The following is a 20,658-nucleotide window of genomic DNA, read 5'->3' on the forward strand; positions in this document are numbered from 1 at the left end:
GCGCTCACGGCATTCTAGACTTACTATAACGTTGTTGCAAGTTTCTTGATGAATTTATACTCGTGTTATACGTGCGAAAGTTTGTCTGTCTGTCTTGTCTGTATGTATAACAGGTAAACTGCTGAACTGATTTTGATGAAATTTTACAAAGAGATGCTGGGATTAGATCGGAGTATATTGCTTTTAAAAAAAGGAATACAAAATCTTAAGGACCAGTTTCATAGTTATAATTTAAGTGCCAGATCACCCATCTACTCAAAAAAGTGACAGCCATTGTTAAAAATTACCGTTGTAATTCCATCTGATAAGCGATTTATATGCGCTGAAATCGGACTTGTATCTGTTTTTAAGGATTTTATTTGAAATAAACTACACGCGAGCAATTTACTGTTTTTATTTGATAAAAACGATACTGGAGCGTATAAAAATGTAGCGTTACAAAAGACAAAAGAAAGATTTTACAAAGTTTTTCTTAGCTTCTTGTAAGTGGTGTTATTTTACGATAAAAAAACTAAAAGTTTAATGTAAAACTAAGGGTACTTACAGTGAGGTATCATGCTCCTAGGGAAGTTATAACGCAGCAGCTCCCTGGAGAGCTGGCAGCGGGTGAAGGAGCGCGCGTGGCCGCTTGAGCTGTGCACCGCGCTGAGGGTCACCAACAACACCACCAGATGGGTTGGACGCGCCATCCTGGACAAATAAGAAATTTCAAGGATTTTTTAGAAACAAAATATCATTTATTCGTGCTTAACAATTTTGACTTAGTCAAACTGTGCCAGAGATGGATGGAATAAAGAAAGTTCAAATCTTATTTTTTGTTTTGGGTGATAACATTAACTTAAATTATTAAAAAACATTCATGGTAGTTTTAATAGTTGCTGAATTATTAGTACGATAGGAGTAAAGTTTCAAAGATTATCCCAGGATCCGCTAGAGATTAAAAATAAAGGATTTAAACGAATCTTACCATGAAAAACAGCCATAACGGCAAGTGTTAATGCAAGGCAGTTAATTATTTTTTAAGAATGATATTATAATAGTTCGATCAGTTGTGATAAAAGTTCTCTCATTCTGAAGTCTACATAGAAAATCTCCCAGTCCAGTAAGTGTCGATATGACGCATAATTTTTAATCGTCCCTTCTTCAAATAGCAACAACAGTTCAATAAAACTTACGTAATAACGAATGGGTCACTACAAGGTGACTTTACAATCAAACTACTGAAACGTTTTACTATTACGATTTTTATATTGCCAATAAATTTAATTTTACGCCTCTCGAATTTGTTTGAATAGAACTTTTTTATTACTACTTCAAATATGATTGTCTGATTTTAATCTTGGTACCTGAGTACGCTACTCGATCTTAGCTTTAAGCTAGCCTTTTTATTGCGAAGGTAAAATCTCGGACATTATTTCGATCAGCATTATTCGGAGCTTTACAAAAGGGTTTGAGCTATAAAGACATATTCTTGATCTTTAATGCCGACGCTATTTTCTTGGATATTATTGGCTGATTATATTTTGTATATAACTATTGTTTTACAAAAAAAACATTTGTTGTGTGACAACTTAGTAGAGACTTAGAGACCCTTGCATGCAATTTTGCGGCTGGTGGGGATTTACAAAATTCTAATTCTTCTTCTTCTAGAAGACAACTCCCGCACTAAGAATTGCTCTTGCGTCGCGGGGAGTTTTACAAACATACAAACAAGGGACACAAAGTACAACCAACAATTTATTTGTGGATCGCACAAATAAATAATTGTTCCGTGTGGGAATCAAACCCACGATCACATCCCGACGCAGTGGTAGCGACCTAAACCACAGCGTCACGGAGACGGTCAATAGACTATTTTTGACTTGCAAGCTTACGCAACTGATGGTGGCCTGTTAGATGATCCTATTTTATTTCAGAAATGGGCAAATCTATTATTATAATCAAGATAAATCGTACATGCCAAGGCTCTCTACTAAGTTTTCAGTCTATAGTCTGCAATCATTTTTAAATAAGACGTCAATGTTTTTGACTCAGTTCATTATTTTCATACCGATATCAAATGGTTACATTTAATATTTTTATAATACCAACGTTTATTGAAATACTTTGAAGAATAGAACAATCGTTTCATAATATTTCTTTTTCTGCTACAGTTTACATAATACCTATTTAATATAAGAGAATATATGTTAAATTCACAATCAGAGCAAGTGATTATCCAACTACCTGGCGTTGGGTATGACACATGTTATATAAGTGTTGTTTATTTCCCACCTTCAACCTCTGATGACATTTACTTGACCCATTTTGAATCCATGCAAAAGTTCCTGGAGTTAAAAAATCCGATGTCACTCTTCTTATTTGGGGATTACAATTTACCGCAAATAAAATGGCTACCTGTCGTCAACAACGCCACATCGAGTGCCATGTGTAGCAATGGCACTTCGTCTATGTGTAAGCACATGGATAATTTTATGTCAGTTACTAATAGCTACCAATATAATAACATAAAAAACAGTATGGGGAGAATTTTAGACTTAATAATTAGTTCAACGTGTTGTAATGTTTATGTTCCTACTCCATTAATATCGCCTGATAAACTCCATCCTCCTTTAGCCACAAACATTTCGCATAAATCTAAAAATCAAATGTTACCGTGCACTAAAATTGTGAAATATAACTTTCACAAAGCCAACTACGATCTAATTAACAAAGATTTAGCTGAAATAGATTGGAATACCATACTGAGTAGCGTGAGTGCTGAGGATTCTGTAGATATTTTTTATGACCATATTATGAATACGATAAGAAATCATGTTCCAAAGTCGTCCCCACAGTCATCAAAATTCCCTATTTGGTTTTGTAAATCCCTCATAAAAACGTTTAAAAATAAAAATAAAGCATGGATTAAGTGGAAGGTGTATCAAAATCTATCTGACTATGAGCAATTCTCCTTTCTGAGACATAGATTTCAATCTGAATGCCAAAAGCTCTACAAGGCATATATTGATTCCATTGAAGACAATATAACTAAGAATACTAAATATTTATGGAGTTATATATCAAATCGAAAGTCAAATGAAGGTATACCTTCCACGGTGATATTCAATAATCATAGTACTAGTAACCCTGAAGAAATATGCAATTTATTTTCCAACTTTTTTCATTCTGTGTACGAGCGATCAACATTTGAAATTGACTCTTGGCTTCCTCCCGAAACATACTTAGACGGCTGTACTATTATTAGCAGTATTCATATTACCACTCCAAATGTTTTAAAAGCGTTGAAAGCATTAGATTGTACTAAAGGGCCTGGACCAGATGGTGTACCAGCTATATATCTTAAAAATACCTCAGAGACAATATGTGTACCTTTAAGCCTCATCTATAATAAATGTCTAAAAGAAGGTATATTTCCAGAAATCTGGAAAAGGGCGAATATCAACCCAATTCATAAGGCAGGTCCCAAAAATAATGTAGAGAACTACCGACCTATTTCTATTTTATGTGCCTTGTCTAAGCTTTTCGAGAGACTAGTACACGATGAGCTTAGTCCTATTTTGTACAAAATTATTGTAAAACAGCAACATGGATTTGTTAAAAGACGATCTACTACTACAAATTTAATAATTTTCACTGATTATCTGTTCCAAAACATGGACAAACGTATACAGGTGGACGCAGTGTATACTGACTTTCGAAAGGCTTTTGACAAGGTAGACCATGAGTTACTTCTCACAAAAATAGCTTTTAATGGTATACGAGGTGACCTACTCCGGTGGTTCTCGTCCTATGTAACAAATAGGTCCCAAAAAGTTGTTATGCGTGGTTATGAATCCCCCTCAATAAGTGTTACTTCTGGGGTGCCTCAGGGGTCCATTCTTGGCCCTCTTCTATTTATTCTATTCATAAATGATATATACTCTTGTTTTAAACATTCCCAGTTTTTGCTATTTGCTGACGATCTCAAAATTTTTAGGAAAATTGAACGTTTTAATGATTGCAGTTTAATCCAGGAAGATCTGGATAGATTCTCTTCTTACTGCAATAATAATAAACTCCAAGTGAATATATCTAAATGTTTATCTATAACCTTTTCAAAAAAATCTAATATTATATCAAACACTTACTGTATAAACAACACACCGCTGCATAAAGAGTCTCTTGTTCGTGACCTTGGGGTTCTCCTAGATGATAAACTACATTTGGACCAACATATAGATAAAATTATTAGCAACGCTTTTCGCATGTACGGATTTATAATGAGAGCCACAACTGACTTTAAACGCACACATACATTCATACACTTATATAAATCGCTCGTAAGATCGCAGCTGGAGTATGCCGTTACTGTATGGAATCCATATTACAAAAAATATAGCAACGAATTAGAGAGAGTACAACGCAAATTCTTAAAATCAACGCATTACAGATGTCATCGCAGAAATTTAAGCTATTATGAGCTGCTACATTATTATAAGTTGTTTAAATTGGAGTCTAGACGCACTTTACTAGGGATAATGTTTTTATATGATCTCTGTAATAATAGATATGACTGTTCAGACCTAACTAACAATTTATATTACATAGTACCTAGAACTGTTATAAGACGAGAGGTGCGCGCTCGGCCGCTGTTTGCAGTACATTCTTGTCGCACTAATGCTGGGGAGCGTGCACCTCTACGTCGCTTAGTAGATACGTATAACAAGCATTTTGCGGATATAGACATGTTCTCATTATCTGTCTGTAAATTTCGTAGTGAGGTAAACAATAAAATAAAGGAACTGTAAACATGGTAAAATTTAAAAATGTATATGTATAACAAAATCTAAATGTAAATGGTGACTCAAACAAGAACTAGAAAAGTTAGTTATTAAGTTTGAATGTGCTAAGTTTCCTTGTATCATTTTGTATATAAGTTGTGGAAAATGTAGTGAGTTACACACTCACACATACTGTTTTATGCATGCTCTTTATTTATTGTATATTAGTGTGTAATTGTTAGTTTTCCCGAATAAATAAATAAAAAAATAAAAATAATTCACAATATGTAGTAGTTATGTGAACTAAAACATAGTCCTTTGCACACAGGACAAACGTCCTCACACAATGACTTCAGCACTATTCAAACTTCATAAACTCATTAACGATCATGCCTTCTATTCCCGAAGGAGTATATAATACACTCCATGATTCGTCATTAACCCTTTGACCGCCACGGTCGGCTATACTCGACAAATCAGAACATAGTCATGACCCTTTCGTCGGCAAATGTTGACAAAAATATTGCGTCGGGAGCACGTTCTGATTTGTCGAGTATAGCCGACCGTGGCGGTCAATGGGTTAATATTATTGGTCTATTTTATGGGGAGCGAGCCTATTGCCATAAATACGGGGCACGTATAAAAACACCGGTCTACTAGTGATAATAATTTGTAATCAAACCTAATAATTTAATATTAAATCACGAATTTATTTGCCTATTCCTCAACAATGAAAGCGTAATATTCCAACTGCACTAACATAGCCGCAAAAGTTCAAACGTAGAACAACAACAAACTTGTAAAACAAAGCATTTAATTAATAGCTAAAATTACATTTTGTCGTTTGTTCGCTACGATTCGGTGGAAACGTTACACTGTCTCTACTACTTGGTAACTAGATACTTTGCTGTGTTTAATAATTATAATTTGCATCTGAATTTGTACACTGTGTTTGTAGTTGGAAAACAGTGTGTTTAAACTGTGTTGCGTTCTTTTATTGTTGCATTTATATCGCAGTTACTTTTGAGGAGAAAGATTTGTGTGTTATTGCACGATACTTGATAACAAAGTGATATAAATATGATTGATAATAAAGTGATGACTTGCAATAGAATTGTAAAAGGCACATCTTTTAGAAAATGCTTCGTAGCAATACTAAAGTCTTCATTCAATTAATTAGATTGATATTATATGCGAACAAAATTAATTCAAGCCGGTGTTTTAAATGTTATTTATTCTTCTTCTTCTTCTTATCGTATGGTCAGTGGTCAACCTAGTGTCAAAGTTGTTCAAGCCGCCCGAAGGCCTTTGACATGGCTTAACGACTGTTACCTTAGTAGATAACAGCCGGGACCGACTTTTTACGTGCCCTCCGAAGCACGGAGACGCCCAGTTCAAATACCACTATGCGGTCACCCATCTTTGGAATGACCGCGCCAACGGTTGCTTAACCCACAGATCGTTTACCGACCGGTGAGCACAACTGGCTATGGGCGCCTCGTATCGATAAATGTTATTTATTTGCAACCAGAAATCTACAAGAGGGGTGCATTAACATAGCATTATGTATATGCGAAATATGGAGAAAACGCTTATTTTAAAACTTTTTAGCAGAAATCTTGAGCTTAATGTATACCTATTGTATTTCTAATACTAACTGAAAACAGAACAAAGAGTATCTCAGACATAAGTGTTTGTTATGACGCTTTTCCTTGGAGCGTAATGAAATTTTCTTAAGCTGAGCTGTGCAATACAAGAGACAACAGATATTAAGCTTTAGTACAAGTATGCACTTTGCTGAAAATCTGCTGCCAATTTTATCATGATCAAATCTAATAGTTGCCCAGTTTAGTATGAGACTATGAGTATACAAATTGCTGAAAATCTGTTTTTGATTTTTACATGAGTAAATTCAACAATGCCAAGTTTAGTATGAGATACAGATAGCTGAATGTCTGCTTCTCAAATTAATTATAGAATAGCTTACAACTTCGTCCGGATGAATAAATTTTCTGTCGTAAAAAGTATCCTATTTGTTTTTTTAGGTTGTAAACTATCTTACGGTGACTTATATAAAGCAATCCAGAAAAAGTCCTTGTAATAGAACTTCAGTGGATAGCAATTTAAGACAATGACAGAATTATAATATTTTCAATTCCACAGCTCGCTCAAATTTTCAATTATGTAGAGTATTGTAGAGTGTATACTAGTTCTTAGTCACATGTCAACACAATGCAACGTAATGCATAATATATGATAGTACACTCTTGCGTTTATTATAACTTAGCTTTTGAATGAGAACAAGGTCATGTATTATACAAATATAGAAGTTGTTCTTGAGATATAACGCAGTATTGCGTCTAGACTGCTGTCATAACAAAATGTATTCATTGAAGGCGATATTTGATCAAAGGAGCTAGTTTCATTGAAACCGACCAACGGTGCGAGACTTTGTGTACAGTGTCAAAAGTGTGTGCATAATTAATACACAGCTACACTCTCTAGTCTCTCACTCTGATAGCCTTGTAAAAGTGAGTAATAACACAGTATTGCCTTCAGAAAATATATTCATTGAAGGTTTCTAGCGAATATTCGGTTAAAGTGGCTAGTTTCATTGAAACCGAACAGCGGTAAGAGACTTTGTGTATAATATCCAAATGTTTGCGCATGTAACGTTTTAGGTATGAGAGATAGATATCTCAGGGCAATAAAAATAAACTTACTAAGATAATAGAAAGTATACTGTCCGAAATCACACACAATACACAGGTACACTTTCTATTCCCTTACTCTAATAAGTGGGACCGATTACACCACGGACACGACCAGTGAGAGGTCAGGCGCAGGACCGACATCTTAATGTGCTCTCCGAAGCACAAAAGTCTTAGCACCTCAACTTCCTTAATTCGAGTAATTCGCTAAGCATTTCTTAACATAGAAACTCAATAATACATTTTTGTCCGACCCGGGTTTCAAACCCGAAACCTCTGCATAGCAGACGTATATGCTACCGACGGCTCCACAGACACAGTCATAGGTTATATATTACACAAATAAGCTATATTTGCTTGAAAAATAAGGCAGTATTGCGTCTAGACTGTTGTCATAACGAAACAAATTTATTGAAGGCAAACATCATATTCCGCTATTGGTTCATTTATAAACTTCCATATAATGTAAATGTGTTACCAGAAAAAGGGGTGAATAAGCGAAAGAATACAATTCAAGAAAGGCTTGTTCGAATTGAGCTTGCGATTTTGTTACAGCATTAAAAGATATTTTCTATAGATTTATACTTTCTATAGACAAGCTTAAGTTGGTCAGTAATACTGTTGTTTTACGTTACTGCCCGGCGGGAGCAAGAAAGGCCGGCGTGATGACCTGCATAGAAGCCTTTAACAGAAGGACTTGGGTAACCAAAGTAGGCGACAGGAAAAAACGGAAAAAAATGCTTAGGTTTTTGCTCAGCAGTGGGAAGAAAGTGGGATAGCAAAAAGAAAATCTGCTAGAAATTTTTCAGTTTTATAGTTTTCCATTTCTCTTTGTTATGTCTATAATTTGGTTATGGCAGTAGCCTGACAAGCGAAAACAGTAAATAAAAATAAACACGTTTGTAGTTTTCACCACCCAAAAATACGTGTTCATTCCTGCCGAAATAAAGGCTTCCCAGACAAATAGAGTTCTCCCCATCAGTACTCAGAACAGTACTGCCAACGTTTTAGCATTTCAATTTCCTACGAAACCTTTTCAAAAACACGTCCACCATTTTCTGAGATAGGTAGTAGGTGTTAAAGCCAAACAATGGCGTACAAAATCACAGAGTAAAACAAGAGGGTAGTTGAACATCAAAAACTTGGAACTCAATTAAAGCGATGAGCCAGTGAGGTGGCCGAACTCTTTGTGCATTGCTGCTACGGATTCTAAGGTTCTGTGTGCAATTGCGACTTTTACCGTATAGAAATAAGCATATAGAACATTTTTTTATGGATTTGCGACTCTATTTTTAAAAAAGGTACAGTATTCTTTAGGACAGCTTTTCAGCTCTTCTTCTACTCTACAATCACAAAAAACTGCAATTTATTCAGGACATTTAAAGTCAATGCTTTTTTAAATATCTCTCGAGTTAGACGTATTCACGGACGAACCAATGCACTACCGTTAAATGTATTTCAGGTATGCACACACTCTAACAAGTAAATTTTGTAACTTTTAAACTCTCGCATTGCATGTTTAGGTTAGCATGTTCAGGTTGCACTCGCCGTGGTCGCAGGCTGACTGGAGCAGCGAGCTGCACCGAAACGTTAGGCAATTTAAGGTAAAATGCGTGTTCGCGTTAATTCCCGTATTCTATTATATATTAAGTAAATTTTGATCATAAAATCACTCTTATATAATATATGCAGTACTAAATGAATATTCAGGTTTACCATAATGTTGTTTACCCGAAATTTAATAGCCTGGATTATTTTTTCTATAGCTACAGTCGCAAGTGTGCGTGCTGCCTTACAGGGCTCCGGATGAGAACAAGTTATGGAACGGAACAGCGCTGCAGGCATTTGTTTTTGGATATTTTAGAGACTAGCGGAGTTTACGTAGTTATCTCTGTTGACGCTACGGATTATGAGTCTTGTGCGTTTACTATTACCAGTTATGCAGAATAAACAGTCCTTTTTATAAAGAAGAGATTTTAAGTAGGGATATAATTAAACTTTTATTTAAAATGGTAGTTACCGTGTCGTAAGTGAGTAATGACGACGATGCGATGCGATTGTGTTATTAATGTCATTAGTATTTTATTTTTAAACTTACGTTAATTCGATAGTTCTCACAAAACAATCTGCATCGCGTAGATATTTATATTCTCTCATATTCATTTGGTCGGTTCGAAAGTTGGATCTAGATCTTTAGTCATTTCTGTTTTAAGATAATGAGACGCATTGCAACACTGTATTTGACAAAATTTTAAATTCTTCCTCCCGCAATAAATCGCTTACACTCAACTTTCCACCAATAACTTTACTCTAATAAGGAATCGAACAGAAACTCTCAAAAAGTTACCTTTTTTCAATATTCAACGTAAATATCTATTATAGATGAATATAAACGGTATATTGCAAACGTGGAGCCATCTCATTTAGCATTAAACAGCTAGTAAGGTTCAAATTAACTGTGCTCTCAGGTATCTAGTCTTGCTAATTAATATGTGCTAAGCGTTATTGCGCGGTTCCATTGTTACACGATACGATACATTATCGCCGTGTCATGGGTGTGAAGATCCTGAGTGATATTAGTTTTGAAAGATTGACAGTTCTAGCCAGATTTTTACGTTGAATAAAAGGGAAAATACAAATTAATTGGAACCGATTTATATTTGATTTTTTTAGGATAAAGAACACCTTCGTCTTCGTCTTTACAACAATGGTTGCCAGGTTTCTATGGTACTGTCTGTATCCTTTTAGGGATAATTTTAGTAGCTTGTTATAATTTGTATAGTTCATATTACGCAATATTTTTGCCAGTTTTGATGCAATAATGTCGTTCAATTCAAATATTAGTACAGCCTTTTAACTTATGAGAATACGTGTAGGCACTCAAAGCATTACCCATTAATATTAAATCCTTTTTTACAACGGAAACGCTCTCAACATTGCAGTGCGCGCTCGCATAGAGGCAATCATTAAATAAAACATGTTAAATGCTCCGACTTGTACAAAACTGTAACTGCACAATTATAATGAAAACTCAAAGGGATATAATACTGTATAATACTGTAATATAATACTGTCGTAGTAGGGATGATGACTAATTTTATTTTTTTAATCCATCTAGAAGATTGTGAAAAATAATTACACGCGTATTTGTAATTTTTGTACATAATCAAATTATTACCGCAATACATTGAGTTGAAAAGTCGCATGACGTCACGTTAGAGTACAAAAAGTACAACACCGTGACGTCATTAGCCACTACTCCAATACTTTAATGCTTTTTAAGTAATAAAGTTATTGGTTTTAATGAAAAAAAATACGAGTTTAATATTTTTAAATTATCTGACTGTCGGACTAATTATAAATTCTGTTATGTTACCTCGGAATCCCTATTGTACTGCTAAATAGATTTATTAAAGTAACACGGCTTTTTAGAACAATGACAATATTATAATATTATACTTACTTAGTGTATTTTTCTCAAAACATGTATGATCGCTTCAGGGTATCCTCATTAGAGCCGTACATATATTTTTGAGGTACTACATAGTAAGTACCTAATTTATGATATTTTGGGTTTAGTGCTACCGTTTTGGCAATACACGTGTGTAGTAGTTTTAGGAACGTGTAGTGTTAAATATAAAAACCGATTTGATCGGTTGCTGCGAAGGATACTATTATCGTATGCTATATTACGTATGCTCTTGCTCATGGATAACATTTGTGAAATATCTTGAAATAACTATGAAGTAACTTTTGATATTAAGGAAAAAGTTCTTGCAAATAGGTATTTTTGTTTCACGATTGAGTGATTCATAGTCTGACAGTAATTTTGCTGCAAACCAGATTTTCTGGACTGAATTAAAACTACCGATATAAATTACGATTAAAGTACTTTTCAATAATGAAATCAAATTTTTCCGAATTGATCACACGGATTATTTACGAGCAACTCTCATTTAAACTATAATTAATGTGCATGTCATTCATAATTACACGTATGTAATATAAAATTAACTAATAAATGTATAAAATGATTTAAATTAATTCGTTGAAATTAACATGTTGGAGTATTTCGTATTCAGTGGAAAGTGAACTTTACGTTGAGTTCATTTAATCGAGGTAAGTTTATTAATCAACAATAAATAATAATTGACATCGGCTTGCATCGAGAAGTAGTTTCGTAATATAACATTTTGTATTTATTGAGATGAGTTTGCAATTTCGAGAGATATTTTTCGGATGTATTTAGTGCTTGGAAGAATTCTATGAAAACTGACATGAGCAACTAGATTACATGCTATTTAACTATTAGAGATAAAAGGTTTTCATGAGTATTTTCAGAAAATAAGATACATTGAAGAACTTGGTCAAGTCTAGGGTAACTTAAAATTTTCAAGAATTTTATAATATATTTATAACGTTTTATTTCATTTTAAAAATGAATGACGACAAATCGATTTTAGGTCGGATTAATTTTTTAAAATTTTAAAAAGTTGTCCTTGTTTTTTTTATATTTTTGACGAAAAAGAAATTAAAAGACCCATGGTCTTTATCTTTGAGATGATACTCAAAATACTACTCTTTCTTTGGGATTAAACTAGGTTTTTTTAAAGTCAAAAGTATTAATGAACAAACTTACTCTTGTAAGGCCAATAACTAGAGCGATTGGATGCACTTGCGCTCGCGACGTCCTCCGTCCGAACAGTGGCGATGAGAACGCAATTATCCACTTAAACCAGTGCACGCAATTGTAACGCATCTGCTAACATCACCATCATTTATATACCTGAAGAGACTTACATTATTATGTCCTTAATTACAAAATTGAAAGACGGGATAGAATACATTTTGTGAATGAAATTGATATTGTTATTGATGATAGATTGGAATACATTCATAAGTTGCGTTTAGTTTTTGCAATTAGATTTTTGTTAGTAGTTGTCTTGTTGTAATTTTACTTTACGAAGGTTAAGTTTAAAGAATATCTTTGTGTACGTATTTTTGATGATTTAGATTTTATTTGTGCTGTTTAGTCTCGTTTTAGAATAGAAGTGTGGTCACGATACGCATAGGGTTTAAGGAGAAGTATTTTCTTGTCCTAGTTTTATTTATATACTATTTATTTATATGATTTTGATATCTCATATCCGTAACATTTATATAACACGAGATACGGTGGTAGATAGTTTTATTGCATCAGACCAACATAATGATGATAGTTTTGTCCATCATCAGCAAAAATTAATGGTTAAGTGCGTAAAATCACAGACGGTTGCAAACTAAAATATAACCGCGCGGCTTACCGGTCCATAGGTTAACCGCTAGTGCGTAAGATGGCTAAGGGTCGTTACATAAAAGAAGATATACAGAGTATGCAAAATATGTGGTCCAGATGTGATAACAAACCATTTTGTTGTGAGTGCATCGAACCCATAACCACCTACTTCAAAAAGGTGACGGGTAGACACTGCGAAAAAGAACCGTCAAAAATTCCTTTTCTAGAAAAATCTTTTTCCGCAAAAGTGAAAAGAACTGGTTACAATACATAATATTAATGTTAAATTATACGTAACACGGTAGTTTTTGAGATCACCGATATAATAATATTTTGATTAGAAGTGGGAAACACTGCCGCAATTCTGAGAGACTTCCATGATTTTATACAAAACAGAAATGGAGATGAACTCGTATTGATTTAGTATGCAACCTGATTCATCAATGGAGCGGCAACAGTGAGTACGATTTCTTCTAGAAACATTCATAATACAGTGATTGGGTTACCGTCTAACTTGTTGTGGAGCTTATAGCGTAATGAACATCATTGAATTGTCAATAGGTCAATGGAAATTAGAGTCCGAATACTATTATTATACGTATTAAAAAAAGGACTCGAGTAATAATTATGGTTATGTCTCGAAGATTATATTTTGTTTTTAAGTACATGTAACATAATATCAATTTGCAAATGTAACATATCAATTTAAGTATTTCCATTCTGTTTTTTAGTAAACTCATTCAAATATGTAGATCTTCAATTTCAGACGTAAAGCAGAATCAGCCACACAAATCTATAGCAAAAAGACAAAACTACCCAAAACTTGATTGATATTTAAGTCATTCTTCCACTGTTTTACCGATTGCAAAAATTCACACTAGATTTCTCAGCAGAATTTTCCCAATTTTCGGTCATAGTCTCAACGTTTGGTATTAAGGTTTTGATAAGCAATTTGGCGGCGATAATCCCGAACTACCTTTGGTCCAGCTTTCGGTATGTCATTTTCTTTGCGTTTTAACTTCAAGTGTTTGGAAGTTTGGTAACGAAGAGTCTGGTGACGTTTGGAACTTGTCCTCAGGTTTAACTCTTTGGTAATGAAGGATCAGCTGATTCTAGAAAAAAGTGCTTTGGATTTAAGTGTCGTTTGAATCTGGTTGTCTTTTAGGGATTTCTTACTGAAGCACTGCGTAAGAAATTGATTGTCGTGATAATTAAAAAACAAAAACATTCTATGTTCTATTTGATACACATAAATTAATACATAAAAAATGAATAGATTAATATGTATAAATGTACCGTTTTATTCGATAACTAAATGAGATATTAGAGGTAACGTCTTATTTAATGAATGAATAACATAATGAATGATTCATTTATGGGGTCCGTACCTTTGATATTGGCAAACTTCAATTAGCAAAATTGATCAGAAATAACTTACCTATAATTTTGAGTAAGCCATGCTGAATTGGGCAGTGGAAATTCTTAGAAAGTTTAAAGTTGATCTAATATTAACCGTAATTGAATCAATAAACAATATCTCGTGATTGTTTGTTTCAAAAAGTTTTTGATCGATTTATCAATTGACCTTTTGAAACTCCCACAAGAAGCCGCCGATCAATTTATTTTTACTAAATTCTTAAGGAAGTGAATATTGTTTACAACCTTTGAATATCTTAAGGAGTCAGGGTCATCAATAAGGTACCAAATTTTTAAAGTTGAACGGTACCCTTTTCCTCTGTCTTAAAATCTCTCTATTAACATATTGTTGTGACAAACGCCAAAGTTAGGTAAGGTACTTTTAAAATTAATTACAGTTAAAGCAACTTATCTGTAGCTCGATTTTCTACTACTATCGACTGTAATCGAGATATTTTGTATGAAAATCTGAGCAGCGCCTCTGACAGGCGTCATAAGAACTATTTTGGCCGAAAATTCTAAAATTCAAACTTTTGATACTTGACAGTACCGACTGTACTGTGTAGTTAATATTACATAACAAATTACTAAAGTAAAACAATACTACATTCACCCGAAACTAATGAAGCGGACCTGTAAACTCCAAACCGCAATAATCAGATTGCTACAAGACGTTGGTCGAAACGTTCAGCCTTACGTTCAGGTACTAGCTAAACTTTAACGCTAGCAACAAACACTAAATTGAATGTATCCAGTGGACGGAGCAACCTGGACCCGAGGGGATACACTTCGACTGTGCCATTTCCTGGAGTAAACACTGAATTACTACGAGTATTTATGTTTTACTAACAATAGCAAGTTGCTTATTCTTGTGTTTGTTTGTTTGCTTGTTTGTTTGATGAAATCTTAATAAATATAGGCTTTCAGGCTTGAAGCAAGTAGCTTTGAGCGGATTTGAGATATGGGTAAGCCGTTACCATAGAAAACGGAATACTCTGTTATTCCTTATTATTTTGTATCGTAAATCCAATATTGAAAACATGACTGATTGGTAATGACTTGTTCGATATCGAAAACGATGGGAAAGTTTAGTCAAAACCGATTATATTATATGGTCTTAATAAAAATCTTGCAGGTGTATTTGTGACTCTCAGATCCGCGCGGTACTGCTCGTATCAAGACAGTAGCTTCAGGTTGACCTGGAACACCTAAGGTAGCGATAATTTTATCAAAAAAATATGAACAGATGTAGCTTAAAACTAACTTTAAACTTATGAAAAGTTTAACCGTGAAAGCTTCACAGATAGAAGATCTATCAGATTTTATAATAAAGACATAAATTCAGTAGTTCTTTAGATATTCTGCAGAGATTCTACTATATAGATATTAAAGCAACCCAGTAACAATATTGTAGGAGAATCACCTTTGTCCGTTCTGACCAAATACGTGTCTATTTTACTGTGCCCCGGCTTTGTCGTCATAGCAATTGTTTTTAGTGGACGCTCAGAGCACACAAACAAAGTCACGCTTCAAACGTAGATAAGTACAGCTGCAAGCAAAAATATGTATACTATTCCATATCCATACTTAATATTATAAATGCGAAAGTAACTCTGTCTGTCTGTTACTCAATCATGCCTAAACTACTGAACCAATTTGCATGAAATTTGGTATGGAGATATTTTGATACCCGAGAAAGGACATAGGCTACTTTTTACTTTGGGAAAATGACGCATTCCCGTGGGAAAATTCAGGTGGCGGACGAAATCGCGGGTAAAAGCATGTTTACCATATTTACTATTCCATAATTATACCAACGTATAATTGTCGTTTAAACTTAACTGTGATGACAAAGTATTTATTTTGTAAAAAAGTTTTGATGTTAAGAATCAGTCAGTTTCGTTAGGATAAGTGAGGTTCATAATATGATAGTGTATATATATTTTTGCTTATGACTGTACCAAACAATAGGTTTTTACTTATTCGTTTATCGGCTCATAAATATCAATTGGTGATATCCAATTTGTTTTGTACAAAGACTAGAATGTTCGAATTAATCGCTTGACTAAGAACGAATTGTGTTGTTGTGTTTTTACCAGAAAACATACGCTATAACTATCAAACTAATGTTTTTTACTCCATTTCACTGATGATCTACTTTCTTTGACGGTTGGGAAAATAGTGCTTAAATTTTAGGAACTAGGATGAAACTAGGTTTCTGTTTTACCTTCATTTGTTTGAATTCACACTTTTGTTCTATCCTCTAGAGTAGCTACCTAGGTAACATTTCTCTAAGTGAATTTTGTAAGATCAAAAAACGGGATATACAAACACTAGGTTTGTTTTACCGTTTTGTTTCGCATTTGAAACAATTCCTTGATAACATAAATATTTAGGTACCTTCGTCTGTTCTCTTCGGTTCCGTTTTCTAATGAATCGCTAAAGCCTTACAAACAAAAATTAGTTTCTTCTTGTCAATCTATACATCCCCATTGTTGCCCTCCATCCCATATACTTCTTCGATCACTACTATGTTGGGCCTAAAATAACATTAGGACATCGTTTTTTTTAACGTATTTAATACGTTAAAAAAAACGAAACGTAACCATTTTAACTCCAAATCTCACATTATTTATCTATCTATCTAATCAGCCCGTTTCTACCCACTGATGAGTATAGGCCTGCCCCTCAGTACGCCACTTTATTCAGTCCTGCGCTTGTCCCATCTATTTTGGCCCTACACATTTACCAATTTTAATGCTCACATTAACTTGTTCTATACCAAACACTTACCTACGTACTTATACTTTAAACAGTTAGAAAACGTCGTTCATAGTTCATTTGTGAAAGAAGTGAACACTAGTGAAACTAGCGAAGTTGTGTTGGAATGCTTCACCGTATTTTCTCTGCAAAACTCTCTGTTGTTTTTAGGAATGCGACGCTTGTGCAACTGGAATATGTGGCGTTTTATTTTTATGTGAATGTGGTGTTTTTTATTTCATTGATTGTGTTCGATACAAGCTTGTTAAGAACACTTGCTAGAATTTACTAAGCGATGTAAATAAAAAAGTGAAGGCAAACGAAACGAAAGATGGTTGTAACGTCGATAGCGTAATTCTATACAGTCGGTATTGGCGAGTATCGAGAGTTTGATATTTAAAACGTACTGACAAAATGGTTCCTACGGAGCCCGCTACAGGCGCTGATCAGATTTTCGTTCCAAATTTCTCGATAGCTAGCCTGTTGTCGGTAGTCGATAGTGGTTGAGAAGCCAGCTACAGTACCCAATATATCCAGAGCCACTAAACAGGAAAACAATAGAAGACAATCAAAATCATTGGTCCTTACAATTAAATTACATAGCTCATTCAAACGGTAATGTTCTCGTTCATTCACGGACAGTTCCCCAAAGAAACAATAACATAAGGTCAGAATTGTTCCGATAAGCGATCGAGATGAGAACCCGGGATCTCGAGCTATTTCCTAAATGGTTTCGATACGAGACGCTAGCTCTACTGATTTCTTCTATGTTAGTGCGATGTAATAGAATGGGCTATTTCAAACTGAAATTGTATTATAGATTTTGTTTTATTCTTTAAGTGAATGGAGTGGGTTTTATGTGATCGAAAGATTTGCTAAAGACTTTATTAAATGTACTTTTATATTTATCTTCAAAAATAGATTAAATAAGTAGACCTTTTTGTAGGCAAGACTCAGGTGGATTATATGATGTATCAAAGGTACAATACAATACAATTGAATATCAAATATATGTGTTAAGAAAACTTATACTTGAGAAAAGCTTTCAGAGTGCCTCCGAGGTCAATGGTGGTCATGCACCGCCAAGTGTACTGAACGCTACATTTAATTTGCTACAGAATTGATAGTTTCAACTTGGTCATGAATGATCATAGTAACTGCCATGACAGACTACAATTTCCTAAAAATAGAATAAAAAAACGTTTTACTAACTAATTTGCTCTACTTCTACAGCTTCACAACTTTTTTTACTCGTATATTTTGGAAAGAAAATCTCCGTCGAAAGTCAAACCTCCGTTATATTTTAATTAGTCGTTTCTCGATTAATTTAACGGAAAAAGCGTCTTATAATTTGGATCAGCGTTTATAAGTAAGATTAAGCGTAAAGAAATTCTTTATTTCGCGTTGAAACTTTATTGGGAGAAATCTGAGTTGAGACATTTTTGTTTTCTTATTTCGCTCCTTGCAATGGAATAGGAAATAGCAAATTTTAAAGGACTTATGACTTACTGATACGTATTTTATTTGTATAACTCCAGGATCATATATTATATCCAACAATCTCTTTGTCCATAATTTTTCTTGAATTACTTATGGTATCAACATAATTATAAAACAATTTCTGAGTTGAAACTGCAGTAAAATAGCCTCCTGTAAACATAACGTTATATAAAAAATGTTATAAAAAAAGTACGTAAAAGAACACTGTTTTTCTCTCCAGGAAAATACAAACATCGCAATATTACAATTAGGAACGTCAACTTCTGCCTCTTATAAAACAAACATCCGTACCCTAATACAATAATAAACTCTGTTTTAAAAAGGTCTCTAAAAACCTAAATCACAATGCGAATGATAACTGGCGGGTAAAACAGTGTTTGCGCCCAAAACTCTGCGGGTCCCATGTCAAAACCACTAACATTGCGTGATATATCGTGAGCAAGACCAACCAGTTTATGTTGACCTGCCGACAATTCTCACGAGTGGTAAAATTAGGGTGTCACGGAGATCACGATTAATTGGGTTCAAGGGAGGCCTGCCCTTAAGAGGAGTGCGAATGGTGACAAAGAATATTAACGCGTTGTAAATTGCGCTTATTTGATTCGTTCATCACATTTTATTGGGTTAGAATTGTTGTTCAGTTGGCGACACTAGAATGAAATTATTATTTTTGTACTATGGAAGAATGAACTTGTTCATTTTTGGAGGAGTATTGCTTATAAGGGATCATAGGGGATTATTAGGGAATATTGAATATAATAATTATTAGAAGATTCATGGGACAATATTATATGAAAACAATTTTTTTTGTCATCAGAAAGCTTCATTTGATGATTAACGCTGATGAAATAAAGTAGTAATCAGTCCTTAATTATTAATTTATTACAAAAAAATCTCGAATTCATAGCAGTTACAAACATCACTTGACGCAACACCTCAAGTAATAAATGATAATATTAGTCCCTGTGCAATACATCGTTTAGATTTCACAACCGAAAGTCCAGAGATCAAATATTTCCCAATGTACCTAAATAACAGGCGTTATACCTGACCCCTCGATGCACCGAAGCACTTAGGGCCATCAGTGGCGGTGGTCAAACGAGGATTTATTACACCAACGATCAGCCGAAATCATTGTTACTCGACTATATATAGGTTTTGGTAACTAGTCGAAAGTGTTGTGTTGTAGAAATTTCTAGAAGCTCTTTCATGTTAACTTTTTGCTAAGTAGTATAGAAGTAGAAATGAAATTTAGTTTTTCGTTTTTTGATGTAAAAGATGGCGTGTGATAATCCTTGCGTATCTGTACGGTAGTCCATGGAATTGCTGCGAAAAGAATAGACTGATAATACGCTGTTTTCTATTTGAGAGCTCACGAGATAGAGACTGTTTTTTCGGGAGTATTTAATATAATGTGTTCTTTCCATGGCGTTAAAAAAAGACAAATACAGATTCAACATTTTTATGCACAAAAAACAAAAATGTTACATAACATATTTTTTTTTCCATAAATTGTTTTGGATTTATCGCATTTTGTACAGGTATGCTTCATTCACTTTTACATCAATATAAATAAAAGAAAACAAAATAAAACCGCTCGTTCACTTCCTTCCAAGAAACAGGAGCTTTGTATCAAACAATTCAGTGGAACGAAGCGTTTATGTCACCTTTGCCCGTAATCCTTAACGTGAAACGACACTCTCACCGCCGAAAGGCCGATACTGTTTGGTATAATGCGTGGGTTTCCTCACTCAATGTATCCTTTTAGAGTACGAAATATGTATGGTTTACGTATATTTGAGTCTTATAATATGATATAAGTGTTGGGTAAATAAATTGTATCAATGGCAAGTCTTAATAGGATATTTTCACAGTTTAGAAATAAGTGTTTATATATAACTTGAGAGTTACAAGCTAGATTAGGTGACAGCAAATGTATGTTGATGTCAAAATACTTTCTGATTGGCTATCTGGTAGTTATCCAGACCTACACCCGGTTTCTGAGGTTATCTATTAGTTATTTAGTTATATATTTAGTCAGTTAGATTTTAGGACCGCTGTACAATAACAATAATAGGTATATGTATTGCATATGAGGATTTAATAAAAGCGTTTTGTGAAAAGTATATTTAAGTTCTGTAAAGCGATAGATGTCGAGTAAAAAATGATTTCATGACATTTATTAGTCAATGAGTTTGTTTAAAACTGCACTTCTAGTTGGAATTATGTGTTG

The 20,658-nt window shown here is 34.0% G+C and overlaps 2 protein-coding genes across 3 annotated transcripts in view; one reads left to right on the plus strand and one right to left on the minus strand.

The window, feature by feature from the left end:
• The window catches only part of LOC142983031 (lysozyme-like), a 33,522-nt gene extending 21,274 nt beyond the window's left edge, over positions 1-12,248 (minus strand). The window contains exons 1-2 of the mRNA XM_076129814.1: positions 12,114-12,248; positions 545-690 (exon numbers count right to left, since the gene is read on the minus strand). Of these exons, the coding sequence (XP_075985929.1) occupies positions 545-689 (145 nt within the window). The 5' untranslated portion in view covers position 690; positions 12,114-12,248. The remainder of the gene's footprint in view (positions 1-544; positions 691-12,113) is intronic.
• The window catches only part of Lrt (Leucine-rich tendon-specific protein), a 122,132-nt gene that overhangs the window by 58,396 nt on the left and 43,078 nt on the right, over positions 1-20,658 (plus strand). The window lies entirely within an intron of this gene.

The sequence above is a fragment of the Anticarsia gemmatalis genome, chromosome 23 (genome assembly GCF_050436995.1).
Source record: "Anticarsia gemmatalis isolate Benzon Research Colony breed Stoneville strain chromosome 23, ilAntGemm2 primary, whole genome shotgun sequence".
NCBI classification, from domain to species: Eukaryota; Metazoa; Arthropoda; class Insecta; order Lepidoptera; family Erebidae; genus Anticarsia; species Anticarsia gemmatalis.